The sequence below is a fragment of the Loxodonta africana genome, chromosome 2 (assembly GCF_030014295.1).
Source record: "Loxodonta africana isolate mLoxAfr1 chromosome 2, mLoxAfr1.hap2, whole genome shotgun sequence".
Lineage (NCBI taxonomy): Eukaryota > Metazoa > Chordata > Mammalia > Proboscidea > Elephantidae > Loxodonta > Loxodonta africana.
Window position 1 is genome coordinate 103,898,189 of NC_087343.1, and position 19,422 is coordinate 103,917,610.

The 19,422-nt window shown below is 39.8% G+C and overlaps 1 protein-coding gene across 3 annotated transcripts in view; it reads left to right on the plus strand.

The window, feature by feature from the left end:
- Nucleotides 1-19,422, plus strand: part of CAST (calpastatin) — a 128,945-nt gene that overhangs the window by 69,361 nt on the left and 40,162 nt on the right. Inside the window, exons 4-11 of one of the 3 annotated variants that reach the window (XM_064274272.1) lie at nt 1,232-1,291; nt 6,311-6,376; nt 7,817-7,858; nt 9,310-9,366; nt 9,779-9,889; nt 11,739-11,822; nt 17,131-17,199; nt 18,594-18,692. In XM_064274272.1, the coding sequence (XP_064130342.1) occupies nt 1,232-1,291; nt 6,311-6,376; nt 7,817-7,858; nt 9,310-9,366; nt 9,779-9,889; nt 11,739-11,822; nt 17,131-17,199; nt 18,594-18,692 (588 nt within the window). The remainder of the gene's footprint in view (nt 1-1,231; nt 1,292-6,310; nt 6,377-7,816; nt 7,859-9,309; nt 9,367-9,778; nt 9,890-11,738; nt 11,823-17,130; nt 17,200-18,593; nt 18,693-19,422) is intronic. The other 2 variants (XM_064274275.1, XM_064274281.1) reach the window with 2 other exon arrangements.

Genomic DNA, 19,422 nt, shown 5'->3' on the forward strand with positions numbered 1-19,422 from the left:
ACTCAGCACCGTCAAGTATCCGCATACACACCCCACTACTTAGGTGGGTGGATTGCAGGGGTTGATTCTGCCACCCCCGTGCATCCCTAGGAAACGTGTTTCTTGAGTACTTCAGGAGCTCTGGTGGAGCAGTGGTTAAGAGTTCGGCTGGTAAACCAGTCAAAAGGTCAGCAGTTTGAATCTATCAGCCACTCCTTGCAAACCCTATGGGGCAGTTCTGTAGGGTCACTATGAGTCAGAATCGACTCCAGGGCAACGGGTTTGGTTTTGTTTTTTTCAGTTCCCGTTCATCTGTTGCCCTCCAGGGAGGAGTCCAGATGAGATAGATAATAGCAAAGTTCATAATAGCAGAGTTCCCTCTGCAACCCCGTCTTCTCCCACCTTCTCTTCCTTATGTGCCACTGAAAGGACAATTCTAATCCATCCAAGTCTACTTCCCAGAGTTTATGTCCTTGCTTTTTCTATTTTGTGTAAGATCTGAGGAATGATAATACTAGTTAAATTTAATGCACACCGACTATGGGACAGACATTTTATACACATTACCTCAAATACAACCCTGCAAACTAGCTGCAGTTGTCCCATTTTATATGCCAGGAAAACTGAGGCTCAAAGTCATACAGCTAATAAGTGGCAGAGCTGGAATTTGAGCCCAAATCTATTGAGTTTCAAAGTGCATGTTGTTTCTGAAAACAACGCAAATAGTAATTATATTTAGTGAGCACTTGTGTGCCAGGCAGTATTCATAACAATAAACTTACAAGATAGTTTTTTTCTACTGAAGAAAAATTGAGGATGGGGAAACCGAAGCTCAGAAAATTTCAATAATTTGCCCAAGATTATTTTGTAAGTAGCAAAGCTAAAATTTGAACCCGTGTTACCCACTGAGTAACACCAACTACTGGACTTTTGTAGAGGCTGGTGCTCTAAACTAGGTAAGACTGAGGTAAAGAGTTATGGGCAAGTATGTCTTAAGATTGAGACAGTAGTAGTTCAGCGGTAGAATTAGAATTCTCACCTTCACGCGGGAGGTGTGGGTTCGATTCTTGGCCAGGGCACCTTATGCACAGCTACCACTTACGTGTCAGTGGTAGATTGTATGTTGCTGTGATGCTGAACAGGTTTCACCAGAGCACATGGCCGCTGACAATAACAATATGGCTTAAGTAGGAGCTGAAGGACAATGTAGCTTGTAGGTTAAATACAGTCATATTTTCTGTTTCCTTTTTAGGTGTCAGCTTCCTCTGCTGCAACCAGCAAATCTTCCAGTATGAATCCCACAGAAACAAAGGTATGAATAGCCTTCAGTAGTTTACTTGGGTGAATACTACTTTAATTGATTATATTGTAAAACAAAACAAATGTAGAGTAATTGCTGACAGAAGAGTTTTGTGTTCCAGGACACTCAAGTTACGAAAGTAAACATTTTCTTCCTAATATATGGGGATCTTTGGAAGATCTGCTTCCTCTCACCTGGATATATGTACCTCAAACATCATCTGTACACACCTCTACATTATTTTAGAATGCCTAGAAAATAGTGGTCACCTTGAGTGGTTTTGGTCTTAGACTTAATGGAGTTTCTTCATTGTCAGAGAATCTAAGTACACTTCTGTGGATCAAAAAAGAATAAACATTATTAACTTCTTGGTAAAATGGTTTTATTATTCTGGCCATTTAAAGTACATATACATAAGATTGAGAAAAGTTACACTAAATGAATATAGAAAGAAGTAAGCCATAAAGATACTGTCTTATTGATAAGCCTTTGTTGAGCTTTATATTGGGATGTATTGTAATAGTCATTTCTTGGTATTCCAGAAGAAAAAAAACAAAAGAATGTCCTCTTAATGAGATTGTCATATAGGGTAAACCTAGTTCTGAAGAGTTAGTTGGAAGCTGTTTGAAATCCTATCCCTTAGTTACAATATCTCAAGCTCTGTTTTGGGAGGAATATTCCAAGATGATGGGGATTAAAGAGGGAAGGTTTTCAAAGTACTCTTAACTAATTGTTGCAAGCCAATATTTTTTAGAGCCTTTGGGAGCCACCCCAGCTCCGTTATTGTTAAATTCCTATTTAAAATCACCTACCTGTTTTTGCTTTCCGCCTTTCACTTATATTATTTTGCCATCCTATTAAGATCCTATCTCAGGTAACATGGCACCATAATTTAGTACTGTTGAGGGATTCTGTGGCCTCATTTTGAACTATTTTTTAAAGAACATTGCAAATACCTTGAACCACACTATCTAAAACTAAACTCTTATGTCATTTGGGATTCATTTTTATTTTTAAATTTGTTTTTTAATAAAAAATTGTTTTTATACTTAATTTCTTAATTGTTTTAAAAATACACATTATCTCATCAGCAATTTCCCTATTAGCCATCACTACTTGTTTTTATGAAGTCTAACCTTTAAAAGACTGTAAGAGAAGCATCTACTGAAAACAAAAACAAAAACAAAAAAACATTGAATTTAAAGTTCAAGAAAACTAAAGAAAGGAGATAGAAAGGAAAGCCAGAAAGGTAAGGTTTTTTTTTTTTTTCTTTTGGTTCACATTTGACCCATTGCCTGATTTTACTCCACCAAAGCCCCCAACTCTTTCAACTCCTATATCAAGGTTTATTTCAAGTGTGCTTTGTTATCAGGAACAGGTGTCAGCAAACTCTTCAGCCTCACTATTCATTAATCATGAGAATTCCTGGCAGACCTATGAAGCCAGGGGGAAGGGAAGATAGAGAGCAAAAGTTAGCAGAGGGAGTGAGAAGACGGGGGGAGACAAAAATATATCACCAGTTGCTGGCTGGGGACCAATTTTGGCCTGGATTCTCCTTCCATGATGAGATTAAATCATACTATTCTTATTCTTATTAATCATTTTATTTTCATGTCTTCTGATGTTTGACTGATAATATCAATACTAGCCTTCTCTTGTGGATTTTCACAAGCTCCAAATATTTTGAACTCTTAGAAAAAAGATACTTTTCAGGATCACACCTAGGCCAAATCCTGCCATGGTTTTATACCGTTAAATGAAAGTCAGTCTAGCTCTGGAGGAAGTGATATAGTTAGATCTGAGTCCTACCTCCCTTGTTTCCGGCAGATTAGAATAAATGGTAGTCATATAGCTGGCAGTAAGATGGAAGTCAAGTCATTTCTGATCAGGATGAGAATACTGAGGAGCTGTGTAGCTGAGGCAGTGGAGCCAGACAGCTAGGCCAGCTTTAAATCCTGTATGCACACCAGCTGTGAATTGGGCAACCTTTCTTTGCTTTGGTTTCCTTATCTGTCCGTGGAGGAGGGTGATAACAGTACCCATCTCAAAGGCTGGGTGAAGAAACACACACGTAAGCATATTGCACAGTGCCTGTCCCACAGCAAGTGTAGAGACACTGCAGAGCAGTGATTGAGAACGCACAACCCCAGCTCCACCATGGATTTCCTTGGGGAAGTTATTTAACTTCTGTGTACCTCAATTTCTCATCTGTGAAATGGAGATAGTAATAATACCTATCTTATAGGGTTATTATGAGTCGGAATCGACTCGACGGCACTGGGTGGGTCGGGGATGGGGTTATTGTGGGGATTAAATGAGTTGGCACATGTAAAGCTTAGAACAGTGCCTGGTACCTCAGAAGTTATCATTAGTCAATAATTATTGGAGTATTTAGTCCATTTACATTCACTGCAATTACTGATAAAAAGTGACTTATGCCATTTTGTTGTTTTTGTGTGTATGTCTTAAGCCTTTGTCCTTTGCTACTTCTTGCTTTTGTTTTTGTTGGTTTATGGTAGTGAGCCATTTTGGTTCCATTCTCTTTTCCTTTTGTGTATGTTTTTAAAAAATATTTTCTTACTAGTTGCCATAAATATTACATGTAACACTTGTATTTATAACATCCTAGGTTAAGTTGGTACAATGTAACTTCAGTAACATACAAGGAATTCTACATCTATACCATTCCTCCCCACCTTTGTTGTTGTGATCACTAATTACATTGTGATCCCTGTGATTCAGTTTTCCCTGTGACATAATTTTATCCTTGTTTTTAATGTATTTGTTATGAAAAAGCATGAAGGACAAAACAACTATAATTATCAAGCATGAATACCTTATTACTAGCCCATATTGTTTTTTTTTTTATTGGTTTATACTTTTCCATGCAATTCCCTTTATTAGGGATCTTTCTTTTTATGTGTAGCTTTGAATTACTTTCTAGTGTCTTTTTCCTTGTATCTGCAGAACTTCCATTAGTATTTTTTGTAGGGCCAGACTAATGGATATGAACTCTCTCAGCTTCTGTTTGTCTGGTAATGTTTTAATTTCACCCTCATTTTCAAAGCACGGTTTCACTGGGTATCGTATTCTTGGTTGACCGTTTTTTTCTTTTGTTTCTTTTTCTTTCATCACTTTATATCATTCCATTGCCTTCTGGCCTCAATGTTTCTCAATCTAATTGGGGATCCTTTGTATGTGATTGTTTGCTTCTTTCTCACTTCTTTCAGAATTGTCTTTTTGTCTTTACTTTTTGAGAGCCTAACTATGATGTGTCTTGGTGTAGATCTCTTTGGCTTATCCTGCCTAAGGTTCTTTGAGCTGCTTTTGGATTTTAGATTTATGTCCTTCATTCAGTTGAAGAAATATTCTGGAATTACATCTTCAAATATTCTTTCTGTCCCTTTCTCTCCCTCATCTCCTTCTGGAATTCCCATGATGTGTATATTAGGTCTCTTATTGTCCCATAATTCCATTAAACTGTTGCTCAACCTTCTTGAACTTCCATTCTCGTTGCTCTTCAGCCTCTGTAATTTTGAGTCTTATCCTCTAATTTCCTGCTTATTTCTTCTGCCTGATGAAATCTGTTGGTAAGTTTTTCTGTTGTGTTTCTCATTTCAGTTATTGTGTCCCTTTCAGTTGCAGTATCACTGTGATCATTATTATTTTTAGCACCACCAAAAATAAATTTAGGAATTGTGTTAGTGATTAATGATTAAAGTGTACATTTCATTATAAGCTGCTTATGTCTGTGAGCATATATTCTTAATTGTATTTTATCATTCTCCATGCAAAGTCTTGATTGCCAAATTACAAATTGGAAGCTATTTAATAGATTCAAACCACTGCAATACCAATGGCTTCTTTTCCTTGTTAATCATCTGGTGAACTACATTTGCATTAACTCAAGAAAGGTTAATAGCGTAAAAAATTTCATTGCTAAGGATACAGTTTGAAAGGATCCAAAATTTTAAATTTCCTTCGTTAAAACATTTCTTTGATCATGAACTTTTTTGCACTCCCGAAACAGTAAGTGTGTTGACATAACAAGGGTCCATTATATGAGGAAACCATGTATCTTTATTACTGAAGCACCAACCAACCAACCATTTGCCATCAAGTCAATACCAACTCATGGCAACCCCATGTGCACTAGTGTGGAATTGTGTTTCGTAGGGTTTTGGGCTTTAACCTCTTCAAGTAATAGAAAAAAAGAAGTGCTGATTGATACTATCAAACAGATAAAAGGGAAAGAAAGAGCAGAACGTGTTAGGGCTACTTTTTATCGTAGGGTTGCTATGAGTCAGAATCGACTCGATGGCAATGGGTTTTTTTGGTTTGGCCTTTGACATTTTCACACAAAGTTTAACCAAGTTTTCATGTCTTGTGTTTTTGAGAATGCATGTGTGTACTTAAGGAATTGTCTTTCTTTGCACAGATAACCTTTGGTTGGGTAAAGATTAAACTCTGTAAGATGCCACACGAAAGGTCCTAAATTATAACCAGCTCTGCATAAGCATTCCTAAAACTTTAGAGTAGATCGCAGCATTCAGGGCTGTGATGTGTCCAGTAAAAATCCATGCACTGAATATTTACAAAATTGTTCTGTGGCTACGTTGACAGAGCTTTAGAAAACTTTTAAAGATGACCTGTGCATACTTATTTGATCATAAGCAAACAAGCAACATTGGACATCTAGGTAGAGAATAATATTGCTCAGGCAGCTTTTCTCAGAGAAGGACAGGAAAGGAAGGGGAACAGCAATTAATTTTATTAATGGAAACCTTAACTGATTTTGTTTCACTGGCAGAAACTAAACCCCAACTGAAATAACTTGCTTGAGACCTCAGCATTTATGCCCCTATATATAGCTTTTTGAGTAATATGCATGTGCATTGTGTTAAACTGGAAAGGACCTTGCTATAAACATTTTATGTAGTAAAGTGTATTTATTATTTCATTTATTTGACTGTCAGATAAACTCTTCTGACAACTCTGGTGAACCTTGTTGGGTCTGTGCTCTAATATTAGGCCATTCTAATCAACAAACAGATAGAAGGACCACTTTCTCCTATCAAGAAAAGACACAAAAAGCAGGTGACGTGGTTCATTGTATTGGGCATCTCTGTTGACTAATTGTCACTTCAGCCGCTGAACACATGCTAATCATGGGGGTTCACAATCTTTTGTCACACTCTGACCCTGTCATGGCCTTTCTGATAGGCTTAGTTACCCACTGCTCACATCCTGGCACTAAAAATAAACTTCATGGCTCTCTGTGCCCTCGATTCTGTCACCATCCCATTGTCTCAAACTGTCAGCTGAAACCTGTGGTAAGTATTTCACTGATAAAGGGATCATGTTAGTGGCTTTGAAACACAATACCTTGGCTTCAAAGGATGATGGTTTTTATTTTATTTTCTTATGTATTAGCTGCAGTGTCCATCATAATAAATCTTTATATCTCCTTGATGCATACAGCAAAAAGTAAAGTGCAAATTGCCCTCCGAATAGTAAGAGAAGACTATTACCCGTTGCCATCAAGTCAGTTCTGACTCACAGCGACCCTATAGGAGAGAGCAGAACTGTCCATTAGGGTTTCCAAGGCTATAAATCTTTATGGAAGCAGACTGTCACATCTTTTTCCCACAGAGTGGCTGATGGGCTCAAACTACAGACCTTTTGGTTAGCAGCCGAGTGCTTAACCATTGTACCACCAGTGAGAAAAGAATATTGTACAGCCTGTCCCTGGACTTATGGACAAGCCATACTTGCCCTTTAATGTTAGTGTAAATTTGTCCTCACTGAAACAATTGAACCAACCCCTAAAACCAAAACCAAACCCAGTGCCGTCGAGTCGATTCCGACTCATAGTGACCCTATAGGACAGAGTAGAACTGCCCCATAGAGTTTCCAAGGAGTGCCTGGCGGATTCAAACTGCCAGCCCTTTAGATTAGCAGCTGTAGCACTTAACCACTGCGCCACCGGGGTCTCCGAACCAACCCCTACCGGCAACAGATTCCTCGTCACTATCACCTTCGCTTGCACATGCAGCTTTTAAATCACTGAAAAGCCTTCGAGCCTTTTCTTGCACTAAAAAACCAAACCAAACCCTGTTGCTATTCGTGACCATAGTGACCCTATAGGATAGTGTAGAACTGCCCCATACGGTTTCCAAGGAGCGCCTGGTAGATTCGAATTGCTGACGTTTTAGTTAGCAGGTGTAGCTCTTAACCATTACAGCACCAGGGTTTCCATTTCTTCCACTGAAGTAAGGCTAAATAAGAACCTTCTGCACCTGTTCTGACTTACAAATTCAACTGCAAGTCTTGAAGATACAGTTAGGAACTGTTCTAACCCAGGGACTGCCTGTATTCTTAAATGTTTATTTAGAATTCCAATTCAACACAAAATGAAATAAACTTAATTCATAAACTTTATATTAGATCAAAATCATCTCGTTTGAACTTGCTTAGTTGAAGCAAATCCACGATAATCTTTACACACTATCTCCATTTTTTTCCTCCTAAATGTAGGCTGCAAAAACAGAACCTGAAAAGAAGTCACAATCAACTAAGGTAATTGATTGAATTCTCTATTGTGTTATTTGGGATTTTTTTTTTTTTTTTTGTAAGAATGAGCAATTAATAACCAATTTCCTACACTGATGCTACTGAATGATAAGGGATTTCTGCCACACACAATATAATTATTTTTGAACTACTCTTTTTAATATAATTATGTATATAGTATATATAGTTTTTTCTGGGCTTTTTATAGTATATATAAAATAGCTATAACATAAAATCTATATTTGGTTAAAATGAATGTATAATATTTTACTGACAAAACAGTGTATTTCAGGAGGCATTTTGTTCCAGTCTAGATTTTTGTTATAGGTGAAGTAATTGTTTAAAAAACAAAGGCAGGAGGAACAAAGAAGAAAGGGTAGTGAGAAGCATGCCCAATTACTTTAAAGATGACACATCAATAATAATCTGTCTGTTGAATACAGCACTTACATAACTTTAAGATGAGAACATTTCCCAGGATTCTGGCTGGCTTTGTCTTAACTGTTTATCTCAGTTGGTGGAGCTAGTTATCAGTTACTCAGGAGATGGCACTGAATTTCCCTTGGGAAGGGCTTCCCTTGGTTTCCTGACTCAGGGCTGTCCAGAGTCCATTCCAGAAGTCATTCTGCTTCCACATGGAGGTGGACCCCAGGGTATCTGCAGGCAGGGTGCTTGTTTCCCCTCATAAGGTGCTTGCTCTACTTTATTTTTTCAAGCGCTTAAGGGAATACTCAGAGAACACCGCAAGGTTTTCTGTGTTGGAAAGCACGGAGATGCTTTTGATCAAAGTACTTTAAGCTTAGGTGAGGGTAAGGTCATTTGGATGAAAAGTGAGGCTTATCTAATTGCCTGAAAGGCATCCTAACATCCCCTCTCCCCGGCAAGGTGGTAATTGCAGGAGGGAAGAATTCAGCAGCTATGTGGAGGTTGTCTTAGACTCCACTTTTAACGGCTTTGGGTTATCTACAAATCCTAAAGGAATTGAGAAAAGGTTATGTAAATCATTAAAGAAAATGCTGTGTGAAGACAATGTTCATCTCCTGTGAAAGGAGACTTTTGAAAATTTAATTTCTAGAGTAGATTTCCTATCCATAAACCCAGTGGTTAGACTGATCATTTGTCTTCTCTGTACATGGACGTGCAGTTACCACATTATCTGCGTGAATTGTGAAAAATAGGTGGTAATTTAGAGATATATCCCTATGTGTAAACATAATTCTAGATAAAGTGCTTCATTTTTCATTATTCTTCTGGTAATTGTCATTATCAGACACTGCTGGTATGATTATTATTGACCAGACAGTACATTTCAACTTCTGTGATCCCAAAGAACTGGGCCTAAATGGGTTTTCTAAGAGATGCAGAATGATTTAACGGGGATTTTTGTTCTTGAGCCTATTTTGGAAATATGAAAACAGTGAACTTGAAAGTAAGATTTTATCTTTTAAAATTGACAGCCATCTGTGGTTCATGAGAAAAAAACGCAAGTAGAAAAGCCAAAGGAACACAAAGAGGTAAGTGGTTATTGTTAGCACTTGCTATTTTAAGACTTTTTCCTTGTAAGAGATAATTCAAAACTTTTATCATTCCAGACTTAGCCCTACAGAGGATGGCTAGCATGTTTTTTGGGTACAATGGCACCCTCATGTGGCAATATCGGGGTTTACAACTTATTCAGTACTCAAACTTTAAAATTATGTGTTTCTTGCTGAATTTTGGAGGAAGAATTTGCATTTCAAATTTTATACCTAAACTGAAACTATATCAACACATTTTTATATCACACAAATTAAAATTCATACAATTTGAAACCACGTAAAACACAACTGCTATGAGCTGTTTCTACTCCATAGAGAAAAGCATCACTATTACATTTAAAACTATCATCTTGTTAACAGTGTTGTGTGTGTATGTGTGTGCTTTCAGCCAAAAAGCTTGCCCAAGCATGCGTCAGACACGGGAAGCAAGCAGGCTCATAGTAAAAAAGTTCCTAAATCAAGTGAGCAGCTGACAACAGAGAAATCAACAGAACCAAAGGTAAGCAAAGCAGATGGGTAGAAAGGAAAGCTATCAGCTGGGAGTCCCTGGCTGCAGATGGTTAACGCACTTGGCTGTTCACCAAAGGGTGGAGGTTCAAGTTCACCCAGAGACACCTTAGAAGAAAGGCCTGCTGATCTACTTCTAAAAAGTCAGCCATTGAAATCACTGTGGAGCACAGTTCTACTCTGACACACGTGATGTCGCCCTGAGTCGTAGTCAATTCCATGGCAACCTTTTTTTTTTTTTTTAACAACATCTAGGTAATAAAATACACGTCCCCTATTCACATTGACATGTGTGTTTGAATCAGGGCTTCAAACTGGTTCAGTCAAGACTGAGAAAGCGAAACCGGAACAGACTCAAATTTTTAAAATTTGAGTGATCCAGAATGCTAAGTGGAGCAGGAAAAATTTCCATTGAAGCCCTGGAACGGGAGACTCGGAAGAGGTTTAGTGAGCCTTTCCAGGAACCTGATGGATGACATTGGATTATTGCCAGGACTGTGGAGAGTGACAGAAACCCTGGTGGTATAGTGGTTAAGAGTCTGGCTTACCAAAAGGTCAGCAATTCAAATCCACCAGGCTCTCCTTGGAAACCCTATGAGGCAGTTCTACTCTGTCCCGTAGGGTCGCTGAGTTGGAATTGATTTGACAGCAGTGGGTTTGGTTTTGTTTTTGGTGGAGAGTGGCACAGTCGGGTGCCATCTTTGAGCCAGGCACCACAGCTTTCGACCAGTAAGGAGATTTGGTTGCTGTGCCACACGCATGCGTGGTTTTCTAAGAGGGAGATTAGGTTCCTAGCAGAGCTTCGACCTTTAATGTTTCCCATTCCAGTTCACTCACATTTTAAAAATTTGGGTCCATTCTGGTGTCGTTTTGTCAGCCATGACTGAACCAGGCTGAACTGGTTTGAAGCCCCTATTTTAATCTGTGGGGCTATACTGAATATGTCATATATTGTAATGATTTAGTGCTATTATTTTATCAGTATTGGAAATACCCTTGTAGAAACTCATGGTGTACAGAAGGCCTGAGAAGGCAGCAGTGGTTAAGGGGATGCATGGTCCAGCCTTCTCTCCCTGTGCAGCGACAGCCAGCCGTGACCACAAAGCAGTAGGCTCTGGTTCCTCACAGGCAGGAGGCTTTGACTTGAAGCTGCCTTCTAGACCCCTCTACACATGGGCTATGACAACACAGTTGCCCTGCGTCAGCTGCTTCTTTACCTGGAAAAGTGGATAGAACCTTGTTGTAGAAGAGATGAACTTATAAAACCAAAAATCAGAAAAAGATAATTCTAGAGCTAATGGTGGTCAACTTTTAGAAGAATAAAATTTATGAGAACTTATTCATTGAGAGCTCTTAGAAGACAAGAACTAGGTCTGCTAAACAATATACTTTTTTTATCAGGTCACAAATCTGTGGCCCACCAGTTAAATGCAGCCTCGTATGTATTCTGTTTGGCTTACAGTATTAAACTCATTTTTAATTCGTTGCCAACAATTTAAGTCAGGCTATTTCAAATAAAATGGAAATTTCTCACATTTCTTGAAAAGTCAGAATGTCTGGCAACAATTGACTTGAGCCTTTACACCTGGTATATGTTCTCCAGTTTACCATAGTCCCTGCCTGACCTGCTTCACCTGTTTGTGTTACTAGCATGGACTCTGTAGGTGCCTGAGTCCTACTGTATATGGTGCTCAGCATTGAACCATTCACAGCAGAAGCTGGTAAACATTTCTCTATAATGTCCACAAGGCTAAACTAGCAGCTGACATTTGAAACTTATGATCTTGCAAATAGTCATCCAGAGATTCTTAGTCCTGCCATTCTTTTGTCCCTACCCTTAGACGAAATCACAGGACACGATTTCTGCTGGTGGAAAGAGTGCTGTTGCTGGTGTAGCCGCAGCATCTGGCAAACCAGATGACAAGGTGAGCGCGCGCGCGCACACACACACACACACACACACGTAGGGTGGGTGGGCCTCCATGCTTATAATGCCTCTTTTGTCAGAACCCTGTGCTCAGTGAAAGGAGCCCCAGTGGCGCAGTGGTTAAAGCACTTGACTGGTAACTGAAAGGTCGGCAGTTCAAAACTGCCAGCTGCTCTGTGGGAGAAAGATACGGCAGTCTGCTTCTGTAGGGATTTACAGCCTTGGAAACCCTGTGGGATCACTATGAGGAGGAATCGACTGGAGGTAGTGGGTTTGGGTTTAGTGCTCACTGGAGACCCTTTCCACCCACCTGTGCTTTAGTCCGGCTTTCATTAACCGTTTAGGGTTCCAGTGGTACCACACTCAAATAACTTCTCATTTGGTAATACTGAACATGGTTAATATGTAACATTTTGTGAAGAAGAAAAAAAGAAAACCCAAACCTGCTCCCCTCGAGTCGATTCTGACTCATAGCAACCCTATAGGACAAAGTAGAACTGCCCCATAGAGTTTCCAAAGAGGGCTTGGTAAATTTGAACTGACGACCTTTTGGTTAGCAGCCGTAGCTCTTAGCCACTATGCCACCAGGGTTTCCATTTTGTGAAGAGGAGCATGTGTTTAAGGAATAAAAAGTGAACAAGATATCAAAAAATGATTTTTGAAAAATATGTTCAGTAAATATTAATTGAGCACTTGGCTTATATAAGCCCTGGTGTAAGTACCAAGAAAAAAAAAAAAAAAACCCATTGCCATCGAGTCAATTTCAACTCATAATGACCCTGTAGGACAGAGTAGAACTGCTTCATAGTTTCCAAGGATGTAAATCTTCACAGAAGCAGACAGCCATATCTTTCTCCTGCAAGCAGCTGGTGGGTTCAAACCACCGGTCCTTTGGTTAACAGCCAAATGCTTAGCTGCTCTGCCACCAAGGGTACCTGTACATACCAAGGAGATTAAAATGTGAACTGATACAGATCCTGCCCTCAAGATTTGTAAGTTTGAACTAAAGCAAATAAAATTGCCATGAGCATTTGAATAAGCATTATTCTGAGCTTTCAGTATCAACACCAGATGATCTTGATACAAATAAATCACAGAGTCACGACATCTACATGAGTTTATAAGGGAGGTTTTCAGTGAAGACATAGCAAGCCCTCTTAGGAGAAGAGTATATATGCCCTGCTGGCAAATTATGAGGTGCTCTGGTGGCGCACTGGTTAAGAGCTAAAGCTGCTCACCAGAAGGTCGGCTGTTAGCCAAAAAGGTCAGCAGTTGGGATCCACCAGTCGCTCTTTGAAATCCCTGTGGTGCAGTTCTCCTCTGTCCTGTAGGGTTGCTATGAGTCGGAATTGACTTGAGGGCAGCAGGTTTGGGTTTTTTTGAGGGGGGTTGGCTAATTATGGGCAAGTCCTTTTTAGATTCTTTGATGAGCTACTTCTGGTACTAGCCCAAGAATATAAATGAGAAGTAGTCCAGCTTTTCTACCCGTAGAAATGCAGAGTTACTGATCAGTTTGAAGATCATGTCTCCCTCAAAATGCTAGTATTTATTTCTCCTGATGCCGTAAGTAAGCAATTAAAGCAACAGGTAGTTGAATATATATGTATGTATATAAAAAATATTTTCCTGGTTTTCAAAATGGAGAAGGTAGTTCTCTGCAGGCGAGGTGGTAAGGAAAGTTATAGGAGAAACATGTGGCACATCTCCCTAAAACATCAATTTTTCTCAGATTTTGTGAGAAAAGGCCCATTATTTTTATCCAAGCTAATAGAGACAGCTTTTGGAGTAAAGGCAAAATTGACGTAAACCTATAAGTGAGATGGAAACCCTGGTGGTATAGTGGTTAAGAGCTACATCTGCTAACCAAAAGGTTGCCGGTTTGAATCCACCAGGCGCTCCTTGGAAACTCTGTGGGGCAGTTCTACCCTGTCCCATAAGGTCACTATGAGTTGGAATCAACTCCAAGGCAATGGGTTTGGTTTGGCTTAAGTGAGATACCCAACTTAAATTTTTTTCCTGTGGCAGACCCCTTGTACTACCTGGAGACCCTCCCCCACCCCGGGGGGGTACTCCTTCCTCTCTTTTGCCAATGAGGAGTACTTTGATGAAACGGTTTGAAAAATGGACCTACTTGAGGCAGAGGACTAGATCTGTTAGGACAGATGTAAAACTTTAATCACAATTTGAAATTTTTTGCTAGCTATAAATGAGCTGGTGACCAGTGAAAGCTAAACAGTAACATTTTAAAAGAAAAAAACTTCTTTATGTTTTTATTTTTATAGGGTCCTATATTGGCCCTATAGGACAGAGTAAACTGACCCATAGAGTTTCCCAGGAGCGCCTGGTGGAATCAAACTGCCAACTTATTGGTTCGCAGCCGTAGCTCTCGACCACTACGCCATCAGGGTTTCCAAACAGCAACATTAGAAAAAAAGGAGAGGCTTATTTATGAAATTCTGTTGTGTGTTGATTTGTGCTGAAACTTGTAGCACAAGTACCTCTGATTCTTCTTCTATAAAATGGGGTTCATCAGATCCACCTTCCCTCCCTCCCTTATTCATTCATTCATTTTTAGTACCCAGCACGTATAAGCATTGCCGTAGTTTCTGCAGGTCACATTAGCTGCAAACTTGGCCCATCTAGAGGTGGGGGAGAAGACAGAATACCTGGGACTGTCATTCAAAGCAGATTAACAGAGACCCCACGGGAAGCTGCTTGGTGAGGAACCCAGGAATTCTGTCTGACTTGGGAAATCGGCAAGGGCTTTGATAGAGTAGATGCAATTTGAGCTAGGTGCTGAAAGATAGCTAGGATTGCAGGCATGCAGGTGCATCAAGGTGGGGAAGAGTGAGGTGTATTTGGGTACAGAGGGCATTCCAGTGTGGGTGAAGCACAGAGAGGTGAGCGGGGATGCTGTAAGACCAGAAAGACAGGTTGAAGCAGTGCTGCACAGGATACTAAGGTAAGTTTATGTGTGATTCAGCCTGCCATGGGTAGTCATCGAAGGTTAGAGAACAGATGGAGGTATGCGATTAAAACCGAGCTGCAGAAGGACTAAGGGTAGGATGACATGGAAGAGATCGAGAGGTGGAAGGTTGGTCAGAGGCTGTTTCTGTAGTCCTAGTAACTGATAGTTTTTTTTTTTTTTTTTTAGTAACTGATACCAAAAACCCAAACCCACTGCCGTCGAGTCGATTTCAACTCATAGTGCCCCTACAGGACAGAGTAGAACTGCCCCATAGAGTTTCCAAGGAGCACCTGGCGGATTTAAACTGCCGACCTTTTGGTTAGCAGCCGTAGCATTTAACCACTAGGCCACCAGGGTTTCCTAGTAACTGATAAGTTAGCATAAATTGGAGCTGGGATAGAATAAACAAGAAGGGAGTGATGCAAAAGGCATTGCAGAGGTAAAATCTTCAGGTTTTAGGAAATTTTTTGGCTGAAGCGTGCAAAAGCAGAGTTAAATCTAAAATAACCTGGGGCTTCTGAGTCTGGTTGACTAGGTTGGTAACCTTAAGGTGAAGAAGGCAGGTGCCCAGGCGCAGGATTTAAGGAGACACTCACTGTAAGGCCCCTGCCAGTGTGGGAGTGCCTTGGCCGCTTCTTTCTCTGTGCCCTCCTCACCATTGACAGAAGGACAGAAGTTAGAGGAGGAATTGATGGGGAGAAAAGGGGGTGAGTCTGATTTTGGAAAGGCCGAATTTAAGTGTTTGAGGTATCCAAAGAAAGATGTATAACAAGGCAATTAGAATATTGTTTTAGAGTGCCGGAGAAGGGTGGTGGAGGGGAGGCAGAATATGAATGACTCAATTGCCCAGACCCAGGATCACACCCTAGTGGCTTACACAGTATTTTTAAAATAACAATTGCAGTCATCACTTATTCAGCACTTACTTACGTAGCAGGGGAGTCCTGGAGGCAAAGTGGTTAAGCCCTCGGCTGCTAACCAGAAGGTCAGCTGTTCAAGTCCACTATCTGCTCAGCAGGAGAAACATGTGGCAGTCTGCTTCTGTAAAGATTACAGCCTTATAAACCCTATGGGGGCAGTTCTACTCTGTCGTATAGGGTCTCTGAGTAGGAATTGACTTGATGGCAATGGTTTATATAGCAAGTACTTTACGTGGTGCTTAGCATATGCCAAACACTGATTTTCACACTTTACATACATTAACTTATTTAGTCCTCACAAGTTCCTGAGGTAGGTTTGGTCATTGTCCCCATTTTATGTCCTAGGACCTAGACAGAGCCCATACCCTTCACCTCTGTGCTCTGCTGCCCAGAATTCGGATTCCTTCATTTGGGACAAGGTTCCCTATTGTCTTAACTCTGACAGCTGCACCCTTTTAGTTCCTACCTGCCCCTGACAGCAGTTTACCTAGGGCCTAGATAATGATTTCAGATAGGATGCCAGTGCAGGACAGAAACTTGAAGACTCTGTGTGGTTGGGGACAGAGTAGAAGAAATTCCAGAACTAGCAGGGAAGAGAAGTCATAGTAGAACCGGGACGGAGCTGGGTCGTGATTACTGCCAGAGATGAGTGTCGGGAGAGGGACGTCCCCCTGGGTTGAGAAGGTCAGATCTGGGTAAAGCCATGGTAATTGCAGCTTGGGAAATTATTGACCATCTTTGATGGAGCAACTCAAGCAATGCTGAAGGGAAACTCATTTTAGGGAAATGACTGATGACATGCCAAAGCAAGGAAGGAGTGTGGAGATCTTGCTCAGTATGGGCAGAGAGCCAGAAAGCCACAGCTAAAAGAAGTGACCGAGACTGTTGCACAGAATTTATGGGTGTTGCAAAGAGTGGACCCTGGGAGAGGCAACCAGGAATAGTGAGGAGAGAGACAGGCAGTTCTGAGGGCAAATCTTGTTTCTGTTCCTTACTGTGTAACCTGGAGAAAGTTGCTTAACTTTTCTGAGCCTTGCTTTTCACATTACTAAATGGGATAATATTACTTTGGCTGTTCTGAAAATGTATATGGGAAACCCTGGTGGCGTAGTGGTTAAGAGTTGCAGCTGCTAACCAAAAGGTCGGCGGTTGAATCCACCAGGCCCTCCTTGGAAACTCTATGGGGCTGTTCTACTCTGTTGTATAGGGTCACAATGAGTCAGAAACAACTTGACAGCAATGAGTTTGGTTTTGTTTTTTTTTTTTTTTGGGAAAATGTATATAAAACATACAGCACCATATCTGGCATAGGGCAGGTATTCCGTATATGATCAATGCTATTATTATAATGAATTCCTTTTTAAATATGTAATATTATCGAATTTTATAAAGGTATTTCTTTCTAAACTCCCAACCAGAAAAAAGAAAAGAAACCATTAGCAACAGCTGCACCAGTTGACTCCAAACCGACTAAGCCACCTGGAAAGGTATGAAGATAGCAGTGCATTTCCTAAGAAGTGTTTATCAATGTTTATCATAATCTGATATCTTGTGGGCAAAGAGTATGAGGAGGTAACTTAAAGAACTCTTTTCAATGAACTATTGTTTCAAGTTAATGTGACTGGATTCAAAGTGTCCACGCATTATAAATAAGTAGTTTTCTGACATGAAAGATAAAACTTCTATATTATAAACTTCTGCTTCAGAAACTCAAGTTATATGCCATGGAGTTTACCTTCCAGCTTCTCTTCTGAAAATACGCCGTCTTTAACCAGAGGTATCACTAAAGAATAGCAGGCAGCTTTTTTATCTCTGAAATTCAGAAAATAATCAGTCCTTAGCTAAAAACCAAAAAAAAAAAAAAACAACCCACTGCCATCGAGTCAATTCTGACTCATAGTGACCCTGCAGGACAGAGTAGAACTGCCCCACAGGGTTTCCAAGGAGCGCCTGGCGGATTTGAACTGCTGACCTTTTGGTTAGCAGCTATAGCATTTAACCACTAAGCCACCAGGCTTTCCAGCTAATAGATCCCAAGTTCCATTACACATATCCACAACTAGGTGAGTCCTAAAATTGAAGTGAGAATATAACAAATACCAAAATTGTTCAATACAAAATGTTGCAGTAAACATCTTAAACCATCATTTTAATCTAACTAAGGTAAATGATAAAAGCTCTTTCCCCAGGTTGATGTTTTCCTTTTAGATGCAGCTTATTGTCCACAGTGATTCATTCTTAACTTCAAAAATAGGATGAAGACACTTTTCCATTCATTATACTGATTTAAATCCAGATTGACAGAGTAGATTGTCACTTCTTGTAAGTTTTAACATCCCTTTCAGGTAACTTTTGTTTTGTTAACATCTTCAGGCAAGGGACCCAAAGAACGCAAGTGAATGAAAGGACACAGGGCAAACCACTTTTGAAATAGATTCTATTCAAAGGAGGTGCTGCATAGACATTTTGTTGGGGCTCTTTGTATGTAACTCTGGAAAATTATTGATAAGCAGTAACTACGAAGCATTTTTCCTGTGCTTATAACAACATGGCTCTAATTCTTTTGTATCTTGTTTTGCTTTTTCTTTTTTACTGTGAGGATGTTGGACAGGTGGCTTCAGTGAACGCATATCTTTATTCGTGTAGTTAATACCTTTAAACTTACTGAAACTGTAGTTTTTACCTGAATGTTGGTTTTTAATCTTTCCAACCAAGAATCTGTACTCTGGGACTTTAAATCGGAAGGCCTATTAGAAACCAGATTTTAACTATTTTGGTATTGAAGAACTTTTGTTGTTTGGTATTTTCTATGTGGAATGGTTTATTTTGTAAAAACCCAAAGTGAAATATGTATAACATACACATCTGCTTTCTTTTCCAGTCAGACATGGAAGCTGCTTTGGATGACTTAATAGACACTTTGGGAGGACCTGAAGAAACCGAAGAGGCTAATACAGCATACACTGGACCGGAAGTTTCGGTATGTGATCTTGAGATTTGTAAAGGTTCACGCATAATGGGTAGGAGAGTAAAGAAGGTCATTAAGTGTAAGAATACCTAGTGTTTTTATCACTTGGATAGAAAGGAGATGGTATCAGCATCAGTAATAGCAACTAAAAATTAGAGTTGGTGGTAGAAATTGTTTGTCCTGTGGTAGCTACTGTTATTGCATTGATTCAGCAAATGGTTATCGATTATCTGCACAGGGCATGATACAGTCTTTTGTTTCACAAAGACTTATTTTCTGTCTCAAGGTTTAAGCCCAATGACTTGAACTGATTTTGATTTCCAGATATTTCCTACTCTCACCTCATTTCTTTTCCTAGCAAGAAAGTTACACATTCCTTGAATTACAAAAAAAAAAAAAAAAAAAAAAGGCAAGACAAGCTGTAGACTCGAAGGAAATATTTGAAACAGACAAAACAACGAAAGGATTTGTTTCCAGACTCTATAAAGAAGAAAATAGCAGTGAGAAAAAGATAATAGATAAATGGCATAAAACTTGATTGGCTTAATAAACAAGTAAAATGAGAGTCTCCCAAGTAGTTAGGAAAATAATAAAACATGGAGATATACTACTTCACACTTATCAGATTGACAAAAGTGTGGAATCTGCCAACCTACCCACAGCTGGTGAGCGCTGAAAATATACATATACTTCAAACAGCAATTCCATGTTGGGAGAGATTCGTTAAGGGAGCCTTGTCCAC